General features: G+C 38.3%; 1 protein-coding gene across 2 annotated transcripts in view; it reads right to left on the bottom strand.

Moving 5' to 3' along the window:
• Positions 1-24,155, bottom strand: part of LOC131054788 (snRNA-activating protein complex subunit) — a 206,156-nt gene that overhangs the window by 170,050 nt on the left and 11,951 nt on the right. For both annotated transcript variants that reach the window (XM_057989384.2, XM_057989385.2), the window contains exon 2: positions 5,978-6,033. In XM_057989384.2, the coding sequence (XP_057845367.1) occupies positions 5,978-6,033 (56 nt within the window). The remainder of the gene's footprint in view (positions 1-5,977; positions 6,034-24,155) is intronic.

The following is a 24,155-nucleotide window of genomic DNA, read 5'->3' as shown; positions in this document are numbered from 1 at the left end:
ACGACTTGCTCTGTGAAATAGAACATCCACTCTTCAAAGTAGTTGGATTTAGGGAGTCCCATAACTCGGCTGAGTAATGTGACCATATCCCCATGTTCATTATGAAAATCACTTTTGGGGGTCTTTTTCACAATTCTGACGCTTGGAGGCCTTTTCTCTTTGTACCACTCTTTGTTGATCAGTGCTTTGCATCGGACCGGATTCATATCATATGCCCCTTGTGCTTCATCTATAGTTGTGGCTGTGGGATTGTTTGGAAAGGGAATGTCAAATGCATCGCCAATGGCCTCAGGAGTGAAGTTGGCGATGGTCATGTTCTCAAGGAGCACCAGTTTGGAATTCGACTGATAATGTTGGGCTGCCTCTACCACCAACTCGTAGTTTTGTACTGCTGGAGGAAATCCCGTCGCTTGGGCGATGCCACTTTCCACCATCTGTCTAGGCTTGCCATATGCATTAGGTGAGAAGACCCGATTCCTGAAGTCTTGAATGTCAATATGGCCAAGGTCGGTATCACCGACATTGTCCCAGGCACTCTGCACTTTTGACTCCCTCAATCCTCCTCTCTGATATTGATACTTCATCCTTTCAACCTTGCGCGGGATATCTGATTTGGATGCTCACGATGTCTCGGCTGCAGCGGGCATTTTTTATGATTCTACCGCCAATTTAGGCATTTATCCTGCACAGCCGGATGCGAATTACGAGGCGATACACAAAGAAGTAAGGCGGGTTAGATAGAAAATACCCCAGCATTCAAAGGTTAATTCAAAATTTAGATTGGACATGGAGCGACATTTCTAGCTAAAAGGGCTTGATCGATTTTAACCACAGCATTCATGAAGATTTTTGATTGCGAATTTATACTTTTAACGCTTTCTGGATTTTGGATTAATTTTCAACAGAGACCAAGCATGAAAAAATCTCCTAAGTTTGAAAATGCAATTTCTGGCTAAACCTTAGGAGTGAATTCTAAATTTTGACTCCTTTGAACAACGTTTTACAAGCGAAAGAGATGCAGATTTCGAAAATTTAGGCATTTTAATCAGATTTCGCACATACGTCTGTTTGATTTATAAGTGTATGCGGGAAAAGTGGGTTGATAAAACTAAATATATGAAAATATTGTTAATATACTAGTCCACACACACACACAGGACTTCTTGATGCAAGCTATGGAGTAACGCAGTGTTACTCAGCTTCCCAAGGAGGGTCCCATGGTTCTCTATCTCACAATGTCCCTCAAACCAACGTTTTTGCTCTCAGATTACTAAGCAAAATGGTTTGGGGATGGCAAATATGAGAACGAGAGATGCTTTTGGTTGATTTTAGTATGAGATGTGTTGTAAGCTATGTATGATGCTAAAATGCAATAAACTAAATGATAAGATGACAAGATTAGTATGAATACTATCCTAGCATACTATATTTAGTCTATGATTGAACTAAAATGATAAAGAAAGTAATCTAAGCATGCATATTTGATCTAAAAGAGGCTAAATGAAGAGCATAAAGATAAAAAAGCTTGAAAGTATTTGAGCATAAGTATAATGCTTCAAATTTGAAAGATGATTGTTAAGAATGGAGGAATGAGAGCTCTATTTATAGCAAAAACAAGGCAATGGATGGTCAGGATTGAAAGGTTTAATCAAGGGCTAGGTTTGAAAGTTGGGGATCCATGTGCACAATTTGCACCAATGACATGGTGACAAGTGTCAACATAGGATTGGGTTGAGAGAAGAGGTTGGAGGCATTAAAGGCCTGAGAAGACCTCATGGTTATCTAAAGGCTAAGGGTCAAGTCTAAGTTAGGATTACCCACTGGATTAGGAGTTAATCCAAGGATAAACCTTTGTGCAAATGATTAAGAGATAATCATGGTCAAAGCATTAATGGCCTGATGAGACCCTTGGGTTGGATAGAGGTTGAGTCAAAACAAATGTTTTAACCATGTGGGAGGGTTTGAATTAACCATTAATGGTTATTGGAGACTTTAAGGATTAAGTGGTTGAAGGTTGGAAGCCTTTAATGGTTTTCAAAGACTTTAAGGGTTTTAGTGGTTGAAGGTTGAAAACCTTCAATGGTTATCAAAGACTTTAAGGTTTTTGAGAAGTGACTTCCCTTTGCTTAGGGATGTGACAAAGTTTAGAGGAGGGGTTAGGTTAATTAGAAGCAATTAGAAGATTCTAGAAGGGGTTAGAAAGGGGTTTAGGAAGGCAAGTGGGAGATGTAGGATTTTGCAAGTGGATGGAGGGATAATAGGATTTAATTGAATTAAATGATTTTCATTCAATTTGGTTGCAATTTGGAGGAATTAAATAAATTAGATTTATTCAATTTGGGATAACTATTTAATTAAATTTGAATTTAATTAAAAGTGGCTAGGGGGATTTAATTGAATAAAATGATTTATTCATTAAATGGGTATAGTGAATTTAATTTAAATAAATTGAGTAATTTACTTAATTAAATAGAGGAATGTGGATAATTTAATTAAATTGGATTTAATCAAAATAGAGAAATGAACATAAAATATTCATTTAGGAATATGGTCATTTTTATACGTCTACAATAAGCATTTCAGATGATCAAGGAAGACAGATCGTACTTACCTGACGAAAACGGATGGCGAAGAATTGCCCGGCCTTGGTTCGTGAAGGCGAATGGACGTTTCTGCAAAGTTTCGAATTCCAACGGTTATCTCCTTGATTTAAATTTCTCACGGTTGTTGGATGAAAGAGAATTTATCATTTTAAATGGTTTTTTACCCTAGGTAATTGGCAATCTGAATTTGAATGATTTGGGATAGTTTATGCAGCGTTTTACCTTGAATATGAATTGCGCGAAATTGGCTCTCTTTCCCTTCCAAAATCGGACGTGGTCTCCTTTACACGAAATGCAGCAACGTGGAGGGGGTTTATCAATTTCGAATTTCTATATCTGGGCCTGTGCACAGCGATTTCGGAGAAGTAGAGGACTTTAGAATTTCAAACGCTTTTACCTTTCAACTTCGAACCTTTTGGCGAATGTGGAGGCCCTTCGAAATTTAAACTTTGCTTTTACTCAGCCTGTGCAAACTTTGGAGCTATTTCACACTTTGCGATTTTCGCGATTTCTAACCCTCTAGCGAATTTCGGAGCACTTGGGGTTTTTTGAACTAGAGATTTTCGGAGAACTTAACCCAGACGCCCTCTATGCAAACTTCAGAGCATTCAACACCTTCTGTGATTTCGGAGGTTTCGCAATTTTGCCCCTTTGGAGTTTTGGGCGTTTTGAAGCATATTTTGCGATTTTGAAACAAACTTCGGAGCTTCAACGTTTTTTGCAACTTATCGAAATTTTAGACCTAAAGAATGATTTTGTAAATTTCGGGGCTCTTGGATGTTTCCGCTATTTAGAAGAGTTTTCGGACCCTATGCCCATGTTCGTAAATTCGGAGCATTTGAACCCTTTTGCGAATTTCATCGCTTTTTCAATCTCGGCTCTAGGGTCTAAAAGTGGACGCTTTAAGTGTTTTTCGGACCAAATCACATATTTTGCAAGATTTCGCGTTTTTCACATTTCGCCCCAGGGTCCAAAAATGGACGCTTTGTGTTTTTCGAACCAAATCACATATTTTGCAAGATTTAAAAGAAACTTTGGACCTAAATGCCACTTTTCCAACTTCGATATATTTTCCAATTTACCCCCTAGGGTCCAAAATTGGGGACTTAAGGCGAATTTCGGACCTAGACCATCCCTTTACAAATTTTGGAGCTCTCAACACCTTTTGCGATTTGTCATATTTTGAAATTTCGGAGCTAGGGTCCGAATTTGGAGGTCTAAAGTGAATTTCGGACCTAGAGGAGCTTTTTGCAACTTTTTACATTTTTCAAATTTCGCCCCAGGGTCCGAAAATGGACGTTTTAAGTGTTTTTCGGACCTTGAAGGTCTTTTTGCAAAATTTCGCACTATTTCGCATTCTCCAGTTTTCGCCCCAGGGTCCGAAATTGGGCATTTAAAGTGATTTTTGGACCTAAACCCACCTTTGCAATATTTAAAAAAGCATTTTCGGACCAAGTAGGAAACTTTGAATTTTTGAAATTTTTTTGCCCCAGGGTCCCAAATTCGGCTCCCTGGGCGATCTTAGCAAATTCTCAACCTTGTGAAATTTTAACCTTTTGGCCTCTAGGTTCAAAATTGGGCCCATAAGGCAATTTTGGGAACTTTAGCAAAATTTCAGGCTTCAGACCAGTTTTCGCCAGATCTACAAATTTGGATTTCGGAGGCTTCGGAATTCCAAGGCATTCGGGCAAGTTTAGCAACCTCGGCACTTTGGTCAGGAAATTTGCTCCTTCATCAACAGGCGAAAATCATCCTTTACTCAAATCCCACAAACATTGCGGAGACAAACCTTATGCAGTCTACTTCATAGCTCTTCGTGCAAAAAAAACGGCGACTTTGGTCCTCGTGCGACCTTTAGACACACTGCTCTTGTTTGCCGGGCTTCGCCAATTTCCATCACCTTACACCTATCCAAGGCGATTTTCAAAATTTCGAACTCATTCTCAGCATTCGTGCCCGAGGGCTAGACTAGTCAGGAGGATTCATCGGCTCTTTTCTTCGATACCATCACTACGAACCAGCTGCGGACTCGCTCAAAAGGACGCGAGACACTGCGTGAAACTCAACAAGGCAAGGACGAAAGGCTCAACAACAGGAAGGGGGACCCTGTCGGCAACGGGGAGCGTTTGCAACGCACAACAAGATGCCAGGTTGGTACTCGGGTTGTTAAGTGGGGAGTTTGAAAGAGTTGGTGCTCTAATAAGGAGTTTGGTGATTCCTTGGGGTTGTTGCCCTAAAACTTTGTAAACATTTCAACTGAGGCTGGATTAGGACAGTAGATCCTAGCAGCATTTCTCACCATGGTTTTTCCCATCCTAGGTTTCCACATATCTTTTGTGCATTGGCTTCATTGTTTGGTTGCATCTCTCTCTGATTTTAGTTTCAATTCCTTTCAGTTTTCAGATTGAAGTTTGATAAAGTTCATTTAAACTTTAAATTGATTAAGGATCAAAAGTATATATCTTCTACTGATTCTCCGCCACACCCCCCATGCCCCTCACCCCCACTCCCGCCCCCGCCCCCCCTCCCGCTCCCCCCTCTTAGTAGAATAATTGTGTTCTACACAAACATCCATCATTTAAACACCCTCCATCCCTATTAGAAGTAGGAGTACATTAGAATATACGTATTGTTTATGATTCATTGTTATAAGCCAGGGAACAATCTTAAGCAAACCCAACAATTAAATCATCAAAGGATCATGTCATGCATGTCTGCACCTTGCCACTGTGTATATAATATCAAATGAAATCATCTTTGGGGATTATAATATTGCTATCATCTATAATAAAAAATGCAATGTGTTTTATCAGCTTTATAGGAGGTTTTATGCAGCTAGTTAGTTTTTGACCTAGTGACAAATAATGGGGATCAAACATAAATATGATCGAAGTTATAATTGTTGATTATTGCAATCATACAAGATTTTAATTGATTTAAACTCTTTTAAGGATACCTGTGGGAATGACCTCTTGAGTTTATTTGAGCCCAAAGTGTGGAAAAGACTACCCACTCTCGTCAATTGGCCTTTAACCCTCCTTAATTTGTTGATGAGCCTCTTTTACCTTCTTGATGACAAATCTCTGGCCCTAAAGGTAAGAAGAATCTTAAGATTATGCAGCAGCAGTTTTGGGACCCAACAGACGAAACCACACTCTAAACTTTACAAGAGAAAAACAAGTGACAGACCATAAAGGTAAGGCCCTTATTGTTGGATACTAGATAGAAAAATAGATGAAAATTTTCAAATATTAAATAGCTGCTATATTACTCCAAAGCATAGATTTAAAGTTTAATTTTAAACAAGCCTAAATCTAGTACTTGCAATAAAAATCAATAACAAATTTCAAGAAGAAAGATTGAAACTAACTCACGAAACATCAAACTCGTCAATATCAATCAAGTCATCATGCAGCTCTTCATGAAGTCTCTGCAATCATTCACAAGTTTATTAGCCATTTCTATCAATTTACAATCAAAAACATACTGATAAGCAAGCGAATAAAAGAATTCAATATCACATGCACAAAGCCATCTAGTTCATTGCAAGTGCACCTACATACCCCTTTTATCTCACTAAATGGCACAAAATGAAATTTTTCAAAGTGCTTCAATAGTCATCAAAGGATAGAAGGCAATTAATACAAATGCAAAAGCATATGGATTTCAAAGAAGCGATGTTGTTCAATTAATCAAGGAGTCAAAGCTCCTTTACATAGAGTTACAAAGACAATGTTTCTAAAAGAAACAATCGTTAACTAGAGGTAAAATTAGAAACAACTTAAATGACCATTAATAACACAAAAAGAAAGATATTATTCTAATACCCTCCCTTAATGGTCATCGTTCTAACTACCAAGAGAAATAACAGAGAAGGTTGCCCCCTTCTTCTCAGAACACGCTGCAACAAAAAACAAGAGCCTGCCACCAAATTTGCCACTTGAGATGAGTCTGCCACCAACCCTCTCAGAAACTACAGAACTTCAGGAGATACCCAGAACAACACCAACCATCCAACTTGATGTTGGAGAACTGTCCCTCCCTGTAACCAGAGACACACCAAGAACAGTTGTCATGATTTTGAGGAAAAAATCGGCAAACCCTCCAAACTATAGCAAATGAGCAAGATGCCTAAAAATAGACTGCAAACAAGAGACTGGTGCAGATGTTCGCACAACTCCAGGTGCAACGAAAAACAGACTGCAACAAAGTACAATTTTTGAAGAAAAAATCATAAACCCTTCCATGATTTTTTTCAGGTACAAAAAATATTGAAAAACCCACAAATAATTTTTGAGGACAAAGTTATTAAAACCCACAGATTTTTTTAAGGGAAAAAAAAAATTAAAACCCATTACAATTTTTTTTAGGTAAAAAAATATTAAAAACCGAAACAAACATTGATGCCCATAAGCCATCTTTCGAGGCACGAAAAACGAGATATTGAGAAGATGTTGAATGCACGAAACCCGAGGTACGAAGTTCAATGCACTAAGACAAGTACAGACACAAATTCCATGAAAAATTCGCTAGCACAAAATTTGAGACACGAAAAACGAGGCACCAAAAAAAATCTAAGACCAACCCAAAAAAGCTCTCGAAAAACCCATCAAGAATTTGCAATCAGAATAAAATTTCGACTTGAACTGAAGGGTCAAAACCCTAGTCAAAAATTGTGGAAGCCCTAGGCGGCCATGAAAATAACAAATGCCCAAAAAAGTTTTCCAACCAGGAAGCCAAAATCCACAAAAAAAACTTGCAAAATCTGCAGAAAACCCTAACACGAAACAGGCCATAAAATCTGAAGTACAGAAGAGATTAAAAATTAATTTTTCAAAAAAAATTTTGAAGAAAATCTCTACGAATTTTTGTTAATGCTCTGATACCATAATACATATGCAAAAGCATATGGATTTCAAAGAATCGATGTTGTTCAATTAATCAAGGAGACAAAGCTCCTTTAAATAGAGTTACAAAGATGATGTTTCTAAAAGAAACAATCGTTAACTAGAGGAGAAATTAGAAACAACTTAAATGACCATTAATAACACGAAGTTGGGAATCTTATTTGATGGTTGTAATGCTTATATCAGTAAACAAAAATTGTCTTAGAGTATGACTAATAGCACGTGCTAAAACTAATATTTTCATTTGGCAGACTTAAAGTAAGTGGAAGGACATTTTTTGCGGTGGTTAGAAAGTTCAGGTGACAGTTTTAAGTGCAAAGGAAATTAGGTTGAACCAAAACTTCTTTGCCAAATCATGTCCCCTTGGTGTATTTATGTGGCATCACGTGATTTGCTACTTATTTGATGTGACATATTGCAATCACTCCCTTTTTCCAAACACTAGTCCTAGAAGTTGTTGATGTGTAGCTAGGTTGGATCCTTCTAGGGCTGACCTAGCACGTTTGATGGCTAAGTGGCCTTAGCCACAAGATTGGCAAAATTTAATGTATTAATCATTCAATCTGGCCCTAAGTGGGCGGCTTCATTTGGACCCTAATGTAACTTGTTCATGTATTAGGTCAGGCCCTATACATGTAACTTGTAAATTAAATAGGGCTGATCCTATTTTTGGCGCCAAGTTGGAATGGCCAACCCAAGGCTAATTAGCAAAGCTTGCCACATATATAAACCAAGTCATTTGTAATCATTCAAAACACAAGTAGTGAATCATCTGCTTCTGATCAGCAAAGTCATCTCTACAAATCTGCACTCCAAACAGCAGCGAATTTGTTCAGGGCTTCATTTAGGGCAGCGACTCCAAGACTAAGATCAGCGAACTTCGCTAGGGCTGGCAAATTCATCCTCAAGGCCAGCGAACTGCTCCTAGGGCAGCAAACTTGCTCTATATGCTGTGTATCACCTTCAGATCAAGCATTTTGTCTACATCAGATTGAGAATCAATCAGATAAGTCTGTTCTATGTGCTGTTCACTCTGCTGTGTGCCCTAATTTGGGTTTTCTGCTAATCATATTACTTCATGTGTGAAGTGAAGTTGTAATACTCATACTGATTTGAGTTAATATGAGTTTAGACTTTGTTGCTGAGTTTTTCACCTCCAAGAGGGAGGTTTTCCCAGGGTATAGCTGTGTTATGCATGTTCATTGTTTAATTTTCTGTATACTGTTATCTGTCTGATCCTAAACTTCAACAGAAGTGCCATCTCATAACTTCTATTAAAAAAACAGAGAATATTTTAGTTTCAAACTATCATCACAACCATTAGCCCATGCTCAATGATTGGCTCCTCTTCCTTAATGAATAAGTGAATATTTCTCCCATGACATCAACTGACACAATGTGATACTCGAAGATCAGGTATAGCTATGTAAAATGAATAATTAATTGCTTCTTTAGAGAAGAAAAGAAGCCACTAGTTACACTTTTGCCACATAGCTTCAACTAAAGGAATATAGAGGCACCATTTATGTTTTACTACATGGTATGTTGGTAACCTTTGAATAGACAATATTCTTAATATTCTTAAATGGAAGTCCTCTTGGTAAAATTGTAAACAAATCTCAAGCTGGCAAACGAGATGCTTATAACAGCCAAGTTATTAAAATTGAGAGTTAATAAGAAGCCACCAAGTATCTCCACTATAAGAATAATTACAACTTCATAAGTTGTGGTCAATTGGTATGACTACTTGGTTTCCATGTTGGAGACCAAGGACATCATACCATCAGAATGGCATGCTAAAGTGGTAGTCCTACTCCAATTGAGAGTAAATGTGGTAGGCGCACTACTGATGCTAGAGGATGAGATGATGAAGCGAGGAGGAGGATGCCCTATTGGAGGAAATAAGAGATGTGACATTGAGATAAGCAATAAGTGATGCTAGTGAGGAATGGAGCAATAAGGAGGAGATGCAAGGAGAAAGAAAAGGCCTAGCAAATGAATTGTATGGAATGTGGGTCCCGTGAACAAACCCTCACAATTCAAGGGTAGGGGCCGCAATATAAGTCCTCATTAATTAATCTAAAAAGAAAACTAATTACTTGGTTACAATCATAGAAACGAAAATCACCATGAATCGCCTAAACTCGGCGACTCCGAGTCCAAGTCATGCTCGCCGAGTCTCTAGGACTCGGACTCGGACTCGTCCGAGCCTGGCGAGCAAAATCACCAGACTTGCCAAGTTGGCGAGTTTGGCTCAAACTCACCAAACTCGGTGAGTCCTAAGCCCCAAACTCGGCTACTGGCTGGGTTAGTAAAATACTAAAATGACAAAAAAAAACATTTTAAATTTTTTTTTTAAAATGAATGGTATCGCCTTTGTTCACTACAACCTCCGCCTAAGAATGAGAAAAATTAGGGTTACAACATGCCAGCCAATAGAAAAATATGGGGGGAAACTACGTCGATAGAAGTAGGGAAAATTTAACCTCCGAGTCTGACACTGATTGGATCGACCAGGTAGATATAGAGGCTGAGTCTGTAGCCATGGCAGAGGAGGAGCGAAGAGCACGAGCACAGACAGGAGATTTAGAGGCAGATAGTGACAAGGATGTTCCTGATGTTGGTGAGCATGGCATGGTGTCATGGGGAGCAGCTATGGCTGTCAAATCATCCAGGACCTACCTTAGACGCCTTCGCAGGGGGGCGGAGCTGGAGGGTGCAGGCTCCTCTGAGCCATAGGCTTGTAGTTGTATTTACCTTTGGTATTTGTATGAAACATTTGATGATGATCATATGATGACATGGATTTTTTATTCCATGAGTTTTGTAATATTGTATACATTTGACAATATTTATATATCTATGTTTGTTATTTACTTCAGCTACAATTTGCGTTTATGCTTATGTGATTGATGTATACTTGTGTATGTAATCAAATGAGCCGAATTTGATGATGTTATTGTGTCTTTAAGGTGTATTTAATAAAGGGTGCCTGAAACAAGTTTTAAATCTTTAAAAATCTCTAAATTTCTTGAGTTTTTCACTTTCCTGAGTCTAACGCCGAGTCCCGAGTCCGAGTCTGAGTCGGCCTTGCCGAGTCCAAGCCGAGTCCGAGTCCCGTTTCTTTGGTTACAATGGATAGGAAGACACTATTTACTCTTACTATAATGTAAAAAAAATCTAGATTATTGTATGCACTTGAGCAAAAATAACCAAATGAACAAAAGTGAAATATATGGAATGGGTACTTAATAACAATATTTTGATTCAGCATCCAAGCAATTCATGAAGAGCACGGGTTGGGGAGACATATCCTACAAAGGGCATCTTCCTAGCTTTCTACCATGCAATGGCACAAGACTTTGACAAGAAAATTAAGTAATTTGCACTAATAGTAAGTTAGAAATGAAGCTTAAAATGGAGAATGAACAAATAATAGCAAAGGTGTTATATGTAATAATCAAAGTTTCAAAGCAGGGGACTCCACTCCCACACAAAATTATAAAAGTGAACTTTGTTTGATAAGGCCAGCAAAAGTAGACTCAAGTCCATTATAGCCAGGAGGAACTTTGTGTGACAATTTGTGAGATTACTGCTTGCTCTACCCAACAATTGAGGACACATTCCAACATAGTTTTTGAAGCTAAGGCCATAATATGAATTTCAAATTGATGGGAATTCAAAAAGGTCTAACTAATTGTAATTAATTGAAACTTCATGCCTTGTCAAAGAGGATGAATCTATTACTACAAAACTCATAAACAAAATTTTAAGATGCAAGTGTAAAAGAAATGACACTAGGGGCATGGATGACACCCCCAAAATTAATGGGACATGGAATGTTCCATAAAATGGGAAACTTACCCCAAATATACAAAGAAGACTAATATCTAGAAAATTCAAAAAGATATCACATTAAATATTTGATTCAAAGACAAATTGTAAATTAAATACAACTAATTTTTGGGAGGTCATTTTAGCAAAGAAAGGAGTAAGCAAGTAAATCAATGAGGTAAAACATTGTCAATCACTCTTAATAAATATCCAAGGATTGGCAAGATTTTTCGGAAGCCAAAATCTCATGTTAAATAGCTCAATGATGGAAGAAAAATGTGATCAGCCACGTGACCACTCTAGAAGAACAAATTAAAATGGAAAAACACTTCCATTAATGAGGTCACAATCAGCTATTTCAAGGGATCAAAGGGGAATACATCAAAGGGATCCACTTTACCCTATTTATTTATCATTTTGGCTAATTGTCAAAGGAAAGCCTTCAAATTGCATCAAGATATACATGCCTAAAACGGATTTCTATATCCTCATCAACTAGGAATATGTTTACTCCACAATTTGTAGATGACACTCTATTAGCATCAAACTCTAATAAGAATGAGACTACGAGGCCAAAACTGATCTTGAATTCATATGAGATTGCAGCTAAACAAAAAATCAACGAAGGAAGTGGAGAATGGAGCAAGAAGTATTATGGTAAATCGATGTATTAAACAAAGGAGACGAAGTCTCCTCAAATAGATTTACAAAGATGATGTTTTTTAATGAAACAATCGTTAACTGAAGACGAATTTAGAAACAATCTAAACTAACATGACCATTAACGAAACATTACAATATTTTAATACCCTCCCTTAATGGTCATCATTCTAACTACCTGTTGTGACGTATTCACACATCACCCCATTGCAAATGGGGACCCCTGATTTTTGCTTTCTAGGGTTGGTTTTCTTGGCTTTGTCGTTTGGGTTTTTGTCTATTAATCTTTGCATTGGAGAGTTGCCAGAGGGCTCATTAGGATAGCAGAGTCTGCTTGAATTGAAGTTGGTCAGTAGGTGGTCCAGGTCAAGGTCTCTTTGAAAGCCTTCTCTAGGTCAGGCCTTGCTCTAGTCTTGGGGTTATGCCTTGATTGAGATTGGGAGAGTCTTTGCATTATGTCTAGAGCCTTGTTTGATACCAATTCCACTCATTTACCCTTCGAGGAGCAAAGAACATGAAGATTGAGCATGAAAACTTGAGAGTTGAATGAGGAATTTGAGTGATAGTGTCAAATTCCTTAGCTCTCTTTGCCCTCCTATTTTGGATAAAAACTTCACTTTAAGGCATGGATTGGGAGGAAATTAGCTTGAATTCAACCTTGGAGATGCCTCGGACAAACTTAGACTTGGAAATCTGGAGAAAAGGTCAAGAATTTGAGCATTATTGCAAAATTCGCTCTTGACCCTTCCAAAGGGTCCAGAGTGAATTTCCTTAGACTCTTCTCTTGCTCCCAATTTAGACCTCAAAGCTTGCTCCTACGCCTTGACTAGGTGAGGAATGACCTATCTATGCCTTGTGAGCAAGTTGGAACGAGATGGGATGAGGAAATTGAGCCTAAAACATCAATTTCACTCCCAACCCTTCCAAAGGGTCCAAAGTGAAATCCTTCAAGGGACCTCTTATCTCACTCAAACAGTTGAATGAATCCTATTTCAAGTAGATTTGAGGGTGAATAGACTTGATTGAGATGGAGGGAGGACCCAAAAGCCAAGTCTAAGAGCAAAGTTGATGGGAAAATTTGGAATTTCAGCTTAAAGAAGAATTTCGCTCCTAACCCTTCCAAAGGGTCCAGAGCGAATTTCTCTACAAACCTCTCCTGCTTCTAACATGGGTTAAAATCCTTGATTCCACGCCTTGAGTGAATGAAAATGATCTATCCATGCCTTTGGAAGTGAGTTGCAACAAAGTCAAGTGATGAAAATGTGAGGGATTTGAGCATAATTGCAAATTTCGCGCCCGACCCTTCCAAAGGGTCTAGAGCGAAATTCTCCAAAGGATCTAATCCCTCACCAGAAACATTGAATGGTGGTCATGCATGGCAAGAAAAGTATTCAAAAGTCAAGTCTAAGGTAAAGATGAGTGAAAAGAAGGAAGAATTGGGCCTAGAGCAACAAATTCGCTCCTGACCCTTCCAAAGGTACAGGAGCGAATTTCTCAAAAACATGTACTTTCCTCCCAATTTTAAAGCAAATTGCCCTCAGGGTCTTTTCCTAAGATGGTTTGAAGCTAAATAGCATGAACAAGCAAGCTAAGAGGAAATTTTATCAATGCCTAAGCCCTATTTACCGAATTTCGCTCCTAACCCTCTCAAAGGGTCCAGAGCAAATTTTATCTAAGCCCCTGACCCTTCCAAAGGGTCCAAAGCGAAATCCTCCAAAAGACTTATTTCCTCACCAAAAGCATTGAGTGGGCATCACTTTGAAAGCAAATTGGCTTGAGTATGATAAGGTAAGGGTGGAAAAGACAAGTCCAAGGCAAGTTGAGTGTGAGTAGAGTCTAGAAAAGCAAAATTTCACTCCTGACCCTTCTTGAGGGTCCAGAGCGAATTTCTTCTAAGCTCCTGACCCTTCCAAAGGGTCCAAAGCAAAATTCCTAGAAGGACTCCCTATTTTGCCTAATACACCCAAAAGATCTTGTTTTAAGCTAAATTGAGGGCGAATTGACTTGATGGTGATAGAAGGAGGTTTGAAAAATTGAGTTCAAGGCAAAGTAATGATGAATGGCGTCAAAGGAAGAATTTCGCTCCAAACCCTTCCAAAGGGTCCAGAGCGAAATTTCCTAAAACTCTATTTTGCTCCTTGTTTGGGGTTGAAATCTTGGTTCCTAAGGCATGGTTGAAAGGGCATTGATGCATACTTGCCTTGAGAAGTGGATTGGAGCAAAGGAAATGATGGAATTGAGACTAAATGACAAATTTCGCTCCTGACCCTTCCAAAGGGTCCAAAGCGAAATTCCTAGGAGGTCTAGCTTTTGTCTAGGCCCTTGAGCGAAACCTATTCTTAAGTTTTTTTGGAGGCGAATGATTTGATCTTGGTAAGGTAAGGTTGAAAATGAAGTCTATGTAAGGTAAATTGAGCAACTTTGTCAAATTTCGCTCCTAACCCTTCCAAAGGGTCCAAAGCGAAATTCCTCTTTAGGGCATGTCCTTGGGGAGGGTCCAAAGCGAATTTTATTATAGGGCCTGTCCTTGGAGAGGGTCCAGAGCGGATTTCATTATAGGGCTTGTCCTTCTAGAGGGTTCAAAGCAAATTGATCCTAATGCCTTCTTGTTAATGGTTTGAAGTGAGAAATACCAAGTTAGGATGAATATATCATAAGTGCTTGACACCATCTTTTGTTTATTTTGCAAATCAATAAAATCAAGTTGGAGAGAGATCAAGCCAGGACAAGGGCGACCTCTTCACATTTCATCATTATCAAGGACGCCTTAGATGCATGAGAAGGTGCCCAAGGTGTTGCTAAAATCAAAGGACTTCAAGTGTTAGAACTATCCTCAAGGAGATCACAAGATATCAGAAGAATGGTCTTACAAACACTTCAAAGAAAGATATGCTACCAAAGAAGGAGTGACTTGACCGTGTAGAAGCTTCGTCAAACACAGGAGAGTCAAGGAGAGGTACATCATTCATTAGATACATCAAGGACGAAGGATGATCAACCAAAGTCAGTGCAAGGGTATATTGAAGAGACAGATAGTTTCAGAAGAGTTAATCAAAGTTAAGCTTCTTGTCGAATATCAAGAGATACAAAGTTCCCTGACCAAACACAAACGCAAGACAAGGTGGCATCCCAGTCATTGTTCCTCCAGTCAGATAGGTCCACATCAGCATGTCCAGATTCAATGTACCTAACTCACCAGCGATGGCACAAGCTTCGAGGCACCTACCCCGATTTCCTATTGGTCCACACTCATGAGATGTAATTTTCTCATTGGCTAAGAGAGTTTGTTGTAACAAACCCTAATTAGGGTTTTCTATCTTGTAATCCTAGCCATTCATTCTAAATCAATCAGAGCCATTGAAATGTAAGGAGCTCTCTATATAGGGCTCTGGCTCTTCATTTGTAAAGGAATATAGGGAGTCAATAGTTAATAGTGGTTAATTGTGAATAAGATAGAAGAATAGAAGCTTAGATAGTAATTAGAATAGAGTAGGAAGAGAAGGCAAGAAATTGTTCCTTGGTTTAAAAAAGACTCCATTTTCATTGAAGATATGGTGAAATGTGTCGTTTCTTTGCAATGTGCATGGTTTCTTGTTGAGTCTTCATATTAGATGGTAGATAATTAGATTAAATGGAGAAAAATTGTTGAATGCACTTGCTTGGAATCCGCCTAGTCCAAACCACTAGCCTCTTACTGATTGTAAGGGTGCCCTGCGTGGTCAACTGGCATTGAATGAGCTTAATTTCGAATTGTTATGCATCTATTGTTCATGCATTAACTTGAATGGTGATCAGTGTCTGATGGTGTAACGATTTGAACATCTTCAAAATTCCCTTAGAAGATTGCACTGAGTTGGTGTCGGATTGTTCAACCTGATGGTGAGACCCAACCCAATAAGACTCCACCTAGTTGTTCATCTATCTTCTTGCATTCTAGGTCTTAGATTAGATTCCCTGAACCCTACACCTTTTGCTATTTCTTTATTATCCCGATGAGTAGTTAGGACTCAAGTTCCAGCAAATCAAGCTTTCAGGCATACAAACATAAGTCCCCTTGTGATTCCAGCAAAATCACATCACACCAACAGAGCTTATCCACACGTAAAGACCCTACATACCAGAATCTTGGAGTTATTTCGATTGATCCTTAGGCAAATCTTCAACATTCAAATAACTTTGTTCAAGAGAGGTAAAAAACCTTGGTATTTTATTCTGTGTTCGCATGTGCATAAAAAACACCATCAACACTACCCTACAGAAGACAATCTGCAAGTCTTTTGATCGCAAATGCATAGAAGGTGGCCCCCTTCTGGTCATAAATGCATAGAGAAAGCTGGCCCCTTCTCTTTAGGACACTCTGCAAAATGAGCTTGCTACTAAGACCCTCCCTAAATCTACAAACTTCTGGAAATAACCAAGAAAACCAAAACAAATTGAGATTCATCCAACAAAACTATCCCTCCGTGTAGTTAAAGATCTCAAGAATGGCTTCGCAAACTGAAATCACGATTTTGAGGAAAATTTGGCAAACCCTCGTACAGATTGTTGCCCTAGCAACTCTAGGTGCGATCCAAAACAATTGCAAGAAACCACGATATTTTAGGAGAAAATCGAGCAAAACCAAACACGATTTTTGTGGAAGAAAATCATACAAACCCACAGTAATTTTTTGAGGAAAAATTATAAAAACCCAGAACAATTTTTTAAGGACAAAACTTATAAAAAAACCCATAAATAATTTTTTATGGAAAAAATCATAAAAACTCCCAGAATTTTTTAAAGAGAAAAATTATTAAAACCCAAATATAATTTTTTTTTAGGGACAAATTATAAAACCCTCCCAAAAAAATTTTGAAGGAGAAAAATTATTAAAACCCATGAGTTCTAGGTCGCACACAACAAAGAACTACAGAAACCCTCGATTTTTTATTTTTTTAAGAATTCAAGCAAAATCCAAAACGGGGCTTGTGAGATTTTGCCAAGATCAAGAGCTCAATGAAAAGTACAAAATAGAGAGAGAAAATATAGGACAAGAATAAACTGTATTCTCATCAATAGATAAATGATCAATAGATCAATAGTTCTACAATAGTTGTTACATACAATGAATATGAGCCTACATATATAGGCAAGGCTATATGGATATGTGAGCACACAAGCATGACATGTGGCTCAATAAGAAACAAGGATAGGTAGAAAATAGGTGTGGTAGGTAGTAGAAACAATATAATATTCCACATGAGGTGGATCACCCACCGAAGGTGGAATTATCACTCCGCAATAAGTGGATATGATAGAGTAGTAACAAGATCACACCATAAAAGGTGGAAATTCTCCTACACACACTAGCCCAATGTGGCACAAACACCCAAGTGTCTCATACCCAAACTACTATGAAATGCATGTACCTAAGTAAACTTAAGTAAGGTCTAATAATATCCATGATGAATAATTATTTACACCAACAGGGCTCCATTGCAATTTCTCATAAAACCCACGAAACTCGAAGAGCCGTTGCAAAAAAAATGCAGTGAAATCGCGTCTAAAAATGTGAGTTGCACACACAAACGCAATGACAAAATGAGAATGTAACCATTGGGAGCTAAACAAGACCAGATCGTGTAGCCCTTAAAAACGTCAAACACAAACTAACAACCCCTGAACCAAAAAAAAAGGAGGGTTGAAAACCTCAGTACAGTGGTCGCACGAACTAGAGACGAAAATACTGAGGAACCCTCAATTCTTGCACTGCTACAAACAAACACGATTTTAACATAAAACAAAACCCTCGAATTCTCCAACAATTACAAAAACAGACCTCCAACAATAAAATCGAAAAACAAATTTCTAGAAAAAGAATTCTAGATCAAAAGAAGCTATGAATTTTTGTTTTAAAAAATTCACCAAATTTTATGAAATCCCATCAACCTACTCTCATACCATGTTATGATAAATCGATGTATTAAACAAAGGAGGCGAAGGCTCCTTAAATAGATTTACAAAGTCGATGATTCTTTTTGAAACAATCATTAACTGAAGACATATTTAGAAACAATCTAAACTAACTAAGATGACCATTATAGAAACATTACAATATTTTAGTAAGGAGCAAAGGAAAGCAAAATGTGCAAGACAATTTGCAATAAAAATAGTGACAATACACATATATAAGCATGAAATAAGAGCAAGAGAGCTTGTATATTATGTTCATGGTGGTGCCACTTCAAGGAGGCAATCCTCCCAATAGAGAATAAACTCTAATTACAATTCTCAAGATGCTTTACACTTGCTAAATCATTACAATATATAGAATCTAGCTATGACAACTACTACTATCCCATGCATGTGGTATAATGTCACATCCCCTTCTTCTATCTAGCTACATGAAGGAGCCTTTAGCCTATTTTCTTCCCATAGGCTAGAGATTTGATAAAGAGAAGGGATAATATAATTTCATTTTTAAGTTGTCTCCAATAATGATTTATTACAGGGCAACTTAATATAAAATTATAATTTAAAAAAAAAAGTGTTTTAAAACATTTTATTATTAAATAGTATTTTTAAATACTTGGTGGGAAATTTGGATCCTTGGGCCCAATTTGAGAAGGTATAACTTGGTAGTGACCAGCATCATTTGATTATCCAATTTTGGGTTATTTGCATCTGTGTAAGCTTTGATTTCAATCATTCACCCAAGAATGCAAACCCTTGGTTGAATACTGGGGGATGAAAACCCTCTTCTCTTCATACAGGAGGTTCAGCAATTTGATAACTGCAAGAATACAGATTTGAGTACCATTCCAAGGTATAATTTTCGTTGTTTGATGAGCCAATTCTACTAGTACCACCTGCAGCTTCTATTCAAGATCACAGCTGGAAGATATGTGAACTGCTGCAAGAGTTTTTGGGTTCAAACCTTAGGCCAATTGATCCTTGTCAACAGTCTATGTGAAGTGTCAATCCAAGGGGTGAAATCTATTGTTTAAAGTTTTGACTATTTGAGAAGCACACAGGAAATACTGAGAGGGGGAAGGGGGTTTGTGAATCAGTATTTCACAACTTAAAAAAAAACAATTTGCAGAACAAAACCAAATCAAACAGAGAACAACCAACAAGACAAAAACACACAGATTTCTCGTGGAAAACCCTTTCGGTAAAAACCAAAGCATCAAAGTCTCTTATTAAACAAATTGGCACCAACCCAATCAATACAAAAGTGAGCTTCAACTCACAAAGGGCACCAACCCTTTCAAAAACCAACTTATCAAATCTGAAGCACCAACTTCAACTTCTCAAAAACCTTTAATGAACCTAGCTGATTGAAACTGCTCAGAAGTAAATGAGTGAACACCTGCTACAATCTGAAGCAAAATCTCTTCAATGACTGATATGAAGACTCCTCGGAAGTATATCACTGTTTTGTCCAAAATTTCCTCAAGAGCTATTTCTGAAAGAACATTGCTCACACGTGTTTTCTGAGTTCATTCTTATATCAATTATTCCAACACAATACATACAGCAACCAGCCAGAAGATAAATTTTCGCTATAGCTTCCAACCAAAATCCCTTTTTAAAACTCTCGATTCAAACAAACAGAGGATTGCAAACCAAAACCAAGAGAAGAAGAAAGACTAAATACTACTACCAGTACTAATTCAAGACAACTTCAACCCACAATACCAAAAATAAAACGGCTTCACTAAAAAATTGCCACAACTCTGCTATAACCAAGAAAAAGAGGAATGATGCACTATGGTATCACTACCAGGCACAGCACCAAAATAAGTATCTTTTATTGCTTAAAGTCCCTTCCACACACACACAAGGAAGCGATTCACCCCTAAACAAACTCCACACAGAGATATATCAAATACAAAAACTTATTAACTGAACCATATTCTTTCAGCGCACCAAAAACATATTCCACCACAATAAAAAACTTTGATGTATTTCTTTACAACAATGTCACCATGTCACCACACCATATCATTCGCTTGGATATCCGAACATAATCTATAAAAATCATCTCCAAATAACATATCATTTGCAATAAACTTTTTGTTAGGATTTAAAAACGAATTAGAAGAGCAGAAAAACTGAATAATGAATTCACAGACAAAGACAAATGAGACGCACAAATTTATCGTGGTTCGGCAGATTGCCTATGTCCACACTTAAAGCAGGGAAATCTTATATTAACTGATATCTCAATACACAATACATAGACTACACCCAGTCGTTTATATATTTATTCAGGCATGAAACGAAGAGTTTGGGGAAGGCAGACAGTCATGTGACCGTTGGGCTTCATATACCCAACAATCTCCCCCGTGAAGTCCAAACGGCACAGCTATGCATTGTGGCATCCCCTACTTTTCCATCGTAGTCTTACACTTCAACCAAATCCTAAGAAGATTTTAATCTTTCCAGACTTTGTTCCAGCACACTACGAATGAGTCTTCTCCAAATTAAATTGGAGGTAAAAATATCTTCTTTGACTACTTCACCCGGTAATCCATAAACGAAAACACTACTTCCAGCAGATTCAAAAAACACTCCTGCATAGTGGTCACCTGCTCCTGTGCTCCCCCGTAACAGAAAATCTAAAAAACTGGCATCTTCCTCAGACACCAAAGAAGTCATGAAAATTCGATGATCCTCTTCAGAAAAATCCCTTAAATCCTCTTGCCAATAACCAGGCATTGGGGTCCACAACCCCTCTTTTTGGCAGTCTGGGAAATCAAATTCCCACTTGTCTCTCACAAATTCTCGGTCCCCTTCAACATTTGTTCGACCAAATTCTATATTCAAGCCATGTACAATAGTAGACCAAAAAGACCCTCCTTCATATGTCTGTGTACCTGGACAAGCTATGGTGGAAAAATCATCCTTGTTGCCAATTTTATCCACTCCATGTGGACTAAAAAAACCTTTGCAATGAAACCCGACTTCACCATAAAATAGCCCCTTCACATGTTCCTTAGGTAGAGCTTCCAGGAAAAGCATCGTTTGTCCATCTTGCAGCAATTGACTGGAGTAAAGAGTCGTTGCTCTGTTTTGAAAAACTTTTCCAACTTGACCGTGGCAATTGACAGACTCCAAGACCACATAAGATGCACTTCTCTTTACAAACTCCCCAGGCTATTTAAGCATTTATGTGGCTTTTGTCCCTTGGCCATACAGAAATCCTTGTCGTCTCTCTCTCAGGTTATGCCTCTGTGGCAAGTGGATTTTGTCCAATGCACTATCTCAGTCAGCAGGGAATGTCGTGAGAAACTCTTGAACAGATTCGCCAGCACAACACTTTCCCTCACCACCACCGGGAGCGTTTTCTCTGTCAAGCCATTTTGTAACCACCAAGTTTTTAAAACCATGTTTTTGGCTAATAGACATGCCTTTTTTCTCAGCCATGTTCAACAGGCTCCTCAAATCCTCCTCCGCCAAACCATGATTCACTGCAAATAAATCTGCTTGGGTATTCCCTTCATGCGATTCCTTGCAATCAAACTTAAGCACAACGCAAGGAACATCATTCTGTGCTCCAGCTATATTACTATCAAGAGCACGAATATCATCTTGGCCCTCTTCTTCTCCTAGGCCATTCGCATAGCCTTCGTAGGAGAACTTGGGCTTTTCGTCTAGTGTTGTGTGTTTCGCCTTCGCCTAGCTTGTCCTCTCTGTGTGAAGTGACTCTGCGACACGGATAACTCTGCTCTTCTCCACAAAATTATCCAAAGGCCCATCATCATCTTCGATCTTTCTGCCTTGTGCATCTGCCCTATCCTTCCTACTATCTTCCATTGAATAAGAATACCTAAGTCTATTGCCGTCCTCATCGTCATGGGAGTGCCTCTTTATTTTTGCCAAGGCCATGCCATCTGCAAAGCCCTCCGAAGCCACAATTTCTCCAAGGCTTCTTTGCTCTGCTACCTCACTCCGATCTACACCCTCCTCATCCCGGGAGTCAACAGTAGATTCAACTTGGGTCTCCGATGGCATACACTCTTCCTCCCGCAATCTCTTGAGTTCATCCTCTTCAACAACAACCTCTTTTCCAACATCTTTCTGCTCAGAAATTCCAATGTCTATACAGGGACTATCTTCAACTCCAACCGAGGTATCGCGGCGTTCAACCTTCACTACACGAATGCCAACAACTTCTCGGCCATTAACAGTTTAGCCAATAAGTGCCAAAGCTGGCTCAAGAGGAGAGCAAATGAGAATCCCAACATGCTTCTCTTTTGTTGGATTCTCCTCTTCAACTGAGTTCCCCTCTTTCTTCCAGCCATCCCACCAATGTACGCGGCACTTGAAGCATAGTTTTACATGGAACGTAAAACTGCCATAGAAGTTATAAGTTTTACCTTCTCCTTCTTCCTCCATCTCTGCTCAAGCCAACATGGCTCTGATACCAATTGTTAGGATTTAAAAACGAATTAGAAGAGCAGAAAAACTGAATAATAAATTCACAGACAGACAAATGAGACACACAAATTTATCGTGGTTCGGCAGATTGCCTACGTCCACACCTAAAGCAGGGAAATCTTATATTAACTGATATCTCAATACACAATACATAGACTACACCCAGTCGTTCATATATTTATTCAAGCATGAAGCGAAGAGTTTGGGGAAGGCAGACAGTCATGTGACCGTTGGGCTTCATATACCCAACACTTTTCGCCACTTCCAAGTCCATCGTCTTTTTCATCAATCAATCTGTGACCAATGCCTTTTTTTAAAAAATCTCACATATTACAAAGTGGCGAATAGCCTTTTTCATATGCACTTCCTTCTCATAAAGTCATATTAAATTTCTTGGCAGAAGCACAACTTCAATTTACAGCTCCCACTATATAAAAAACGTATTAAAAATTTGCTGGAAACATAGTATGACTCTCAAAAAAGGAAAATTCTCCCCGAAAACTCTGAACACGTCTATCAAAAGACGTTACCAACAGCAGCACGTAAGTTCTCCATCCATCAAAAATATCAAACCACCTATGAAAGAGAGTCGCTCGTATTAAAGGAGGCATTAAAAATAAAACTCCACTTGCCGACATAATTAAATAAGCCACCACGTCCAAATCTAAAGATAAAGAATATAAGCTTAAAGTATCACTCCATATTTAGAAATAGATTAATTAATCCACCATTAAAAACATACGTATGAAAGGCTCCTTTGACCATTCAAAGGTGACATGGCAAGAATTCTGACTTAGCAGCTGACATGGTGACAAGTAAGCACACAAGTTGCTGAAGCTGACAGCCAAGCAAGTAGCTCAAGCATGTCAAGCAGCTCAAGCAAAATTGAGAAGATCTAATGAATAAACAGCAGCTCGAAAAGCACTTCAAACTCAACCCAATATAACTTTGAGTAATCCTCTAGCTTGAATAGCACAACCTTGACAAAAACCACTTGACATCAATGACAAAATGTCTAACACTATTGTTGCTCACTTGCTGCCCTACAGCTGGAGTTATTGATTAGTCGGAATCAAACCTTTGGAGACAAGTGGATTCTTAAGATCCACGAAGCCACTTCTAAAAGATGCAGCTTTCTTATTCATCGGGTTGTCGTAAAAGCCAATAACTCCCATTTGTGTCGCAAATCAGATCACTCCATAATCGAAATTGAAGGGAAGGACTAGGCATATGCATCACATCAAGCATATTCATGTTCATTTCCAGTCACACCCTGATCAGCAGTAGCAACTTCACACTTAGAGACAGGGTGTTCATTCCAGGCTACAGTTGCCAACTAAACCACTAGTTTTGGTGATCAACACAAGCAATTCCAGGTCTGCTATACTGAATTGAAACAGTGAATTGTAATTCTTGAACAAGTTGTCTATTTAACTATTCTCAAAACTGATGATAAATTGAATAAACTGTGATCATTCATTGCTGTTCTAGTGCTGTGTTTATGAATAGTTGAATCGTTTCAGCTTATAGTAATCAGCCAACAGAGGGATCCAAATACCTATATGTAATCTGTCGGATCTGAATCTATATTGAACACAGTGCAATTTTTTTCATTTTTAGCTTCTTTAACAAGCAAAATTTACGACAGTAGTCATATATTTCAGTGACTCAGTCAACTCAATAGTTCATATCAACAAGGTTCATAACTATTAAAATAATATTGTAA

This window comes from Cryptomeria japonica, chromosome 3 (genome assembly GCF_030272615.1).
Source record: "Cryptomeria japonica chromosome 3, Sugi_1.0, whole genome shotgun sequence".
Lineage (NCBI taxonomy): Eukaryota > Viridiplantae > Streptophyta > Pinopsida > Cupressales > Cupressaceae > Cryptomeria > Cryptomeria japonica.
This window is presented reverse-complemented; position numbering and strand designations above follow the sequence as displayed.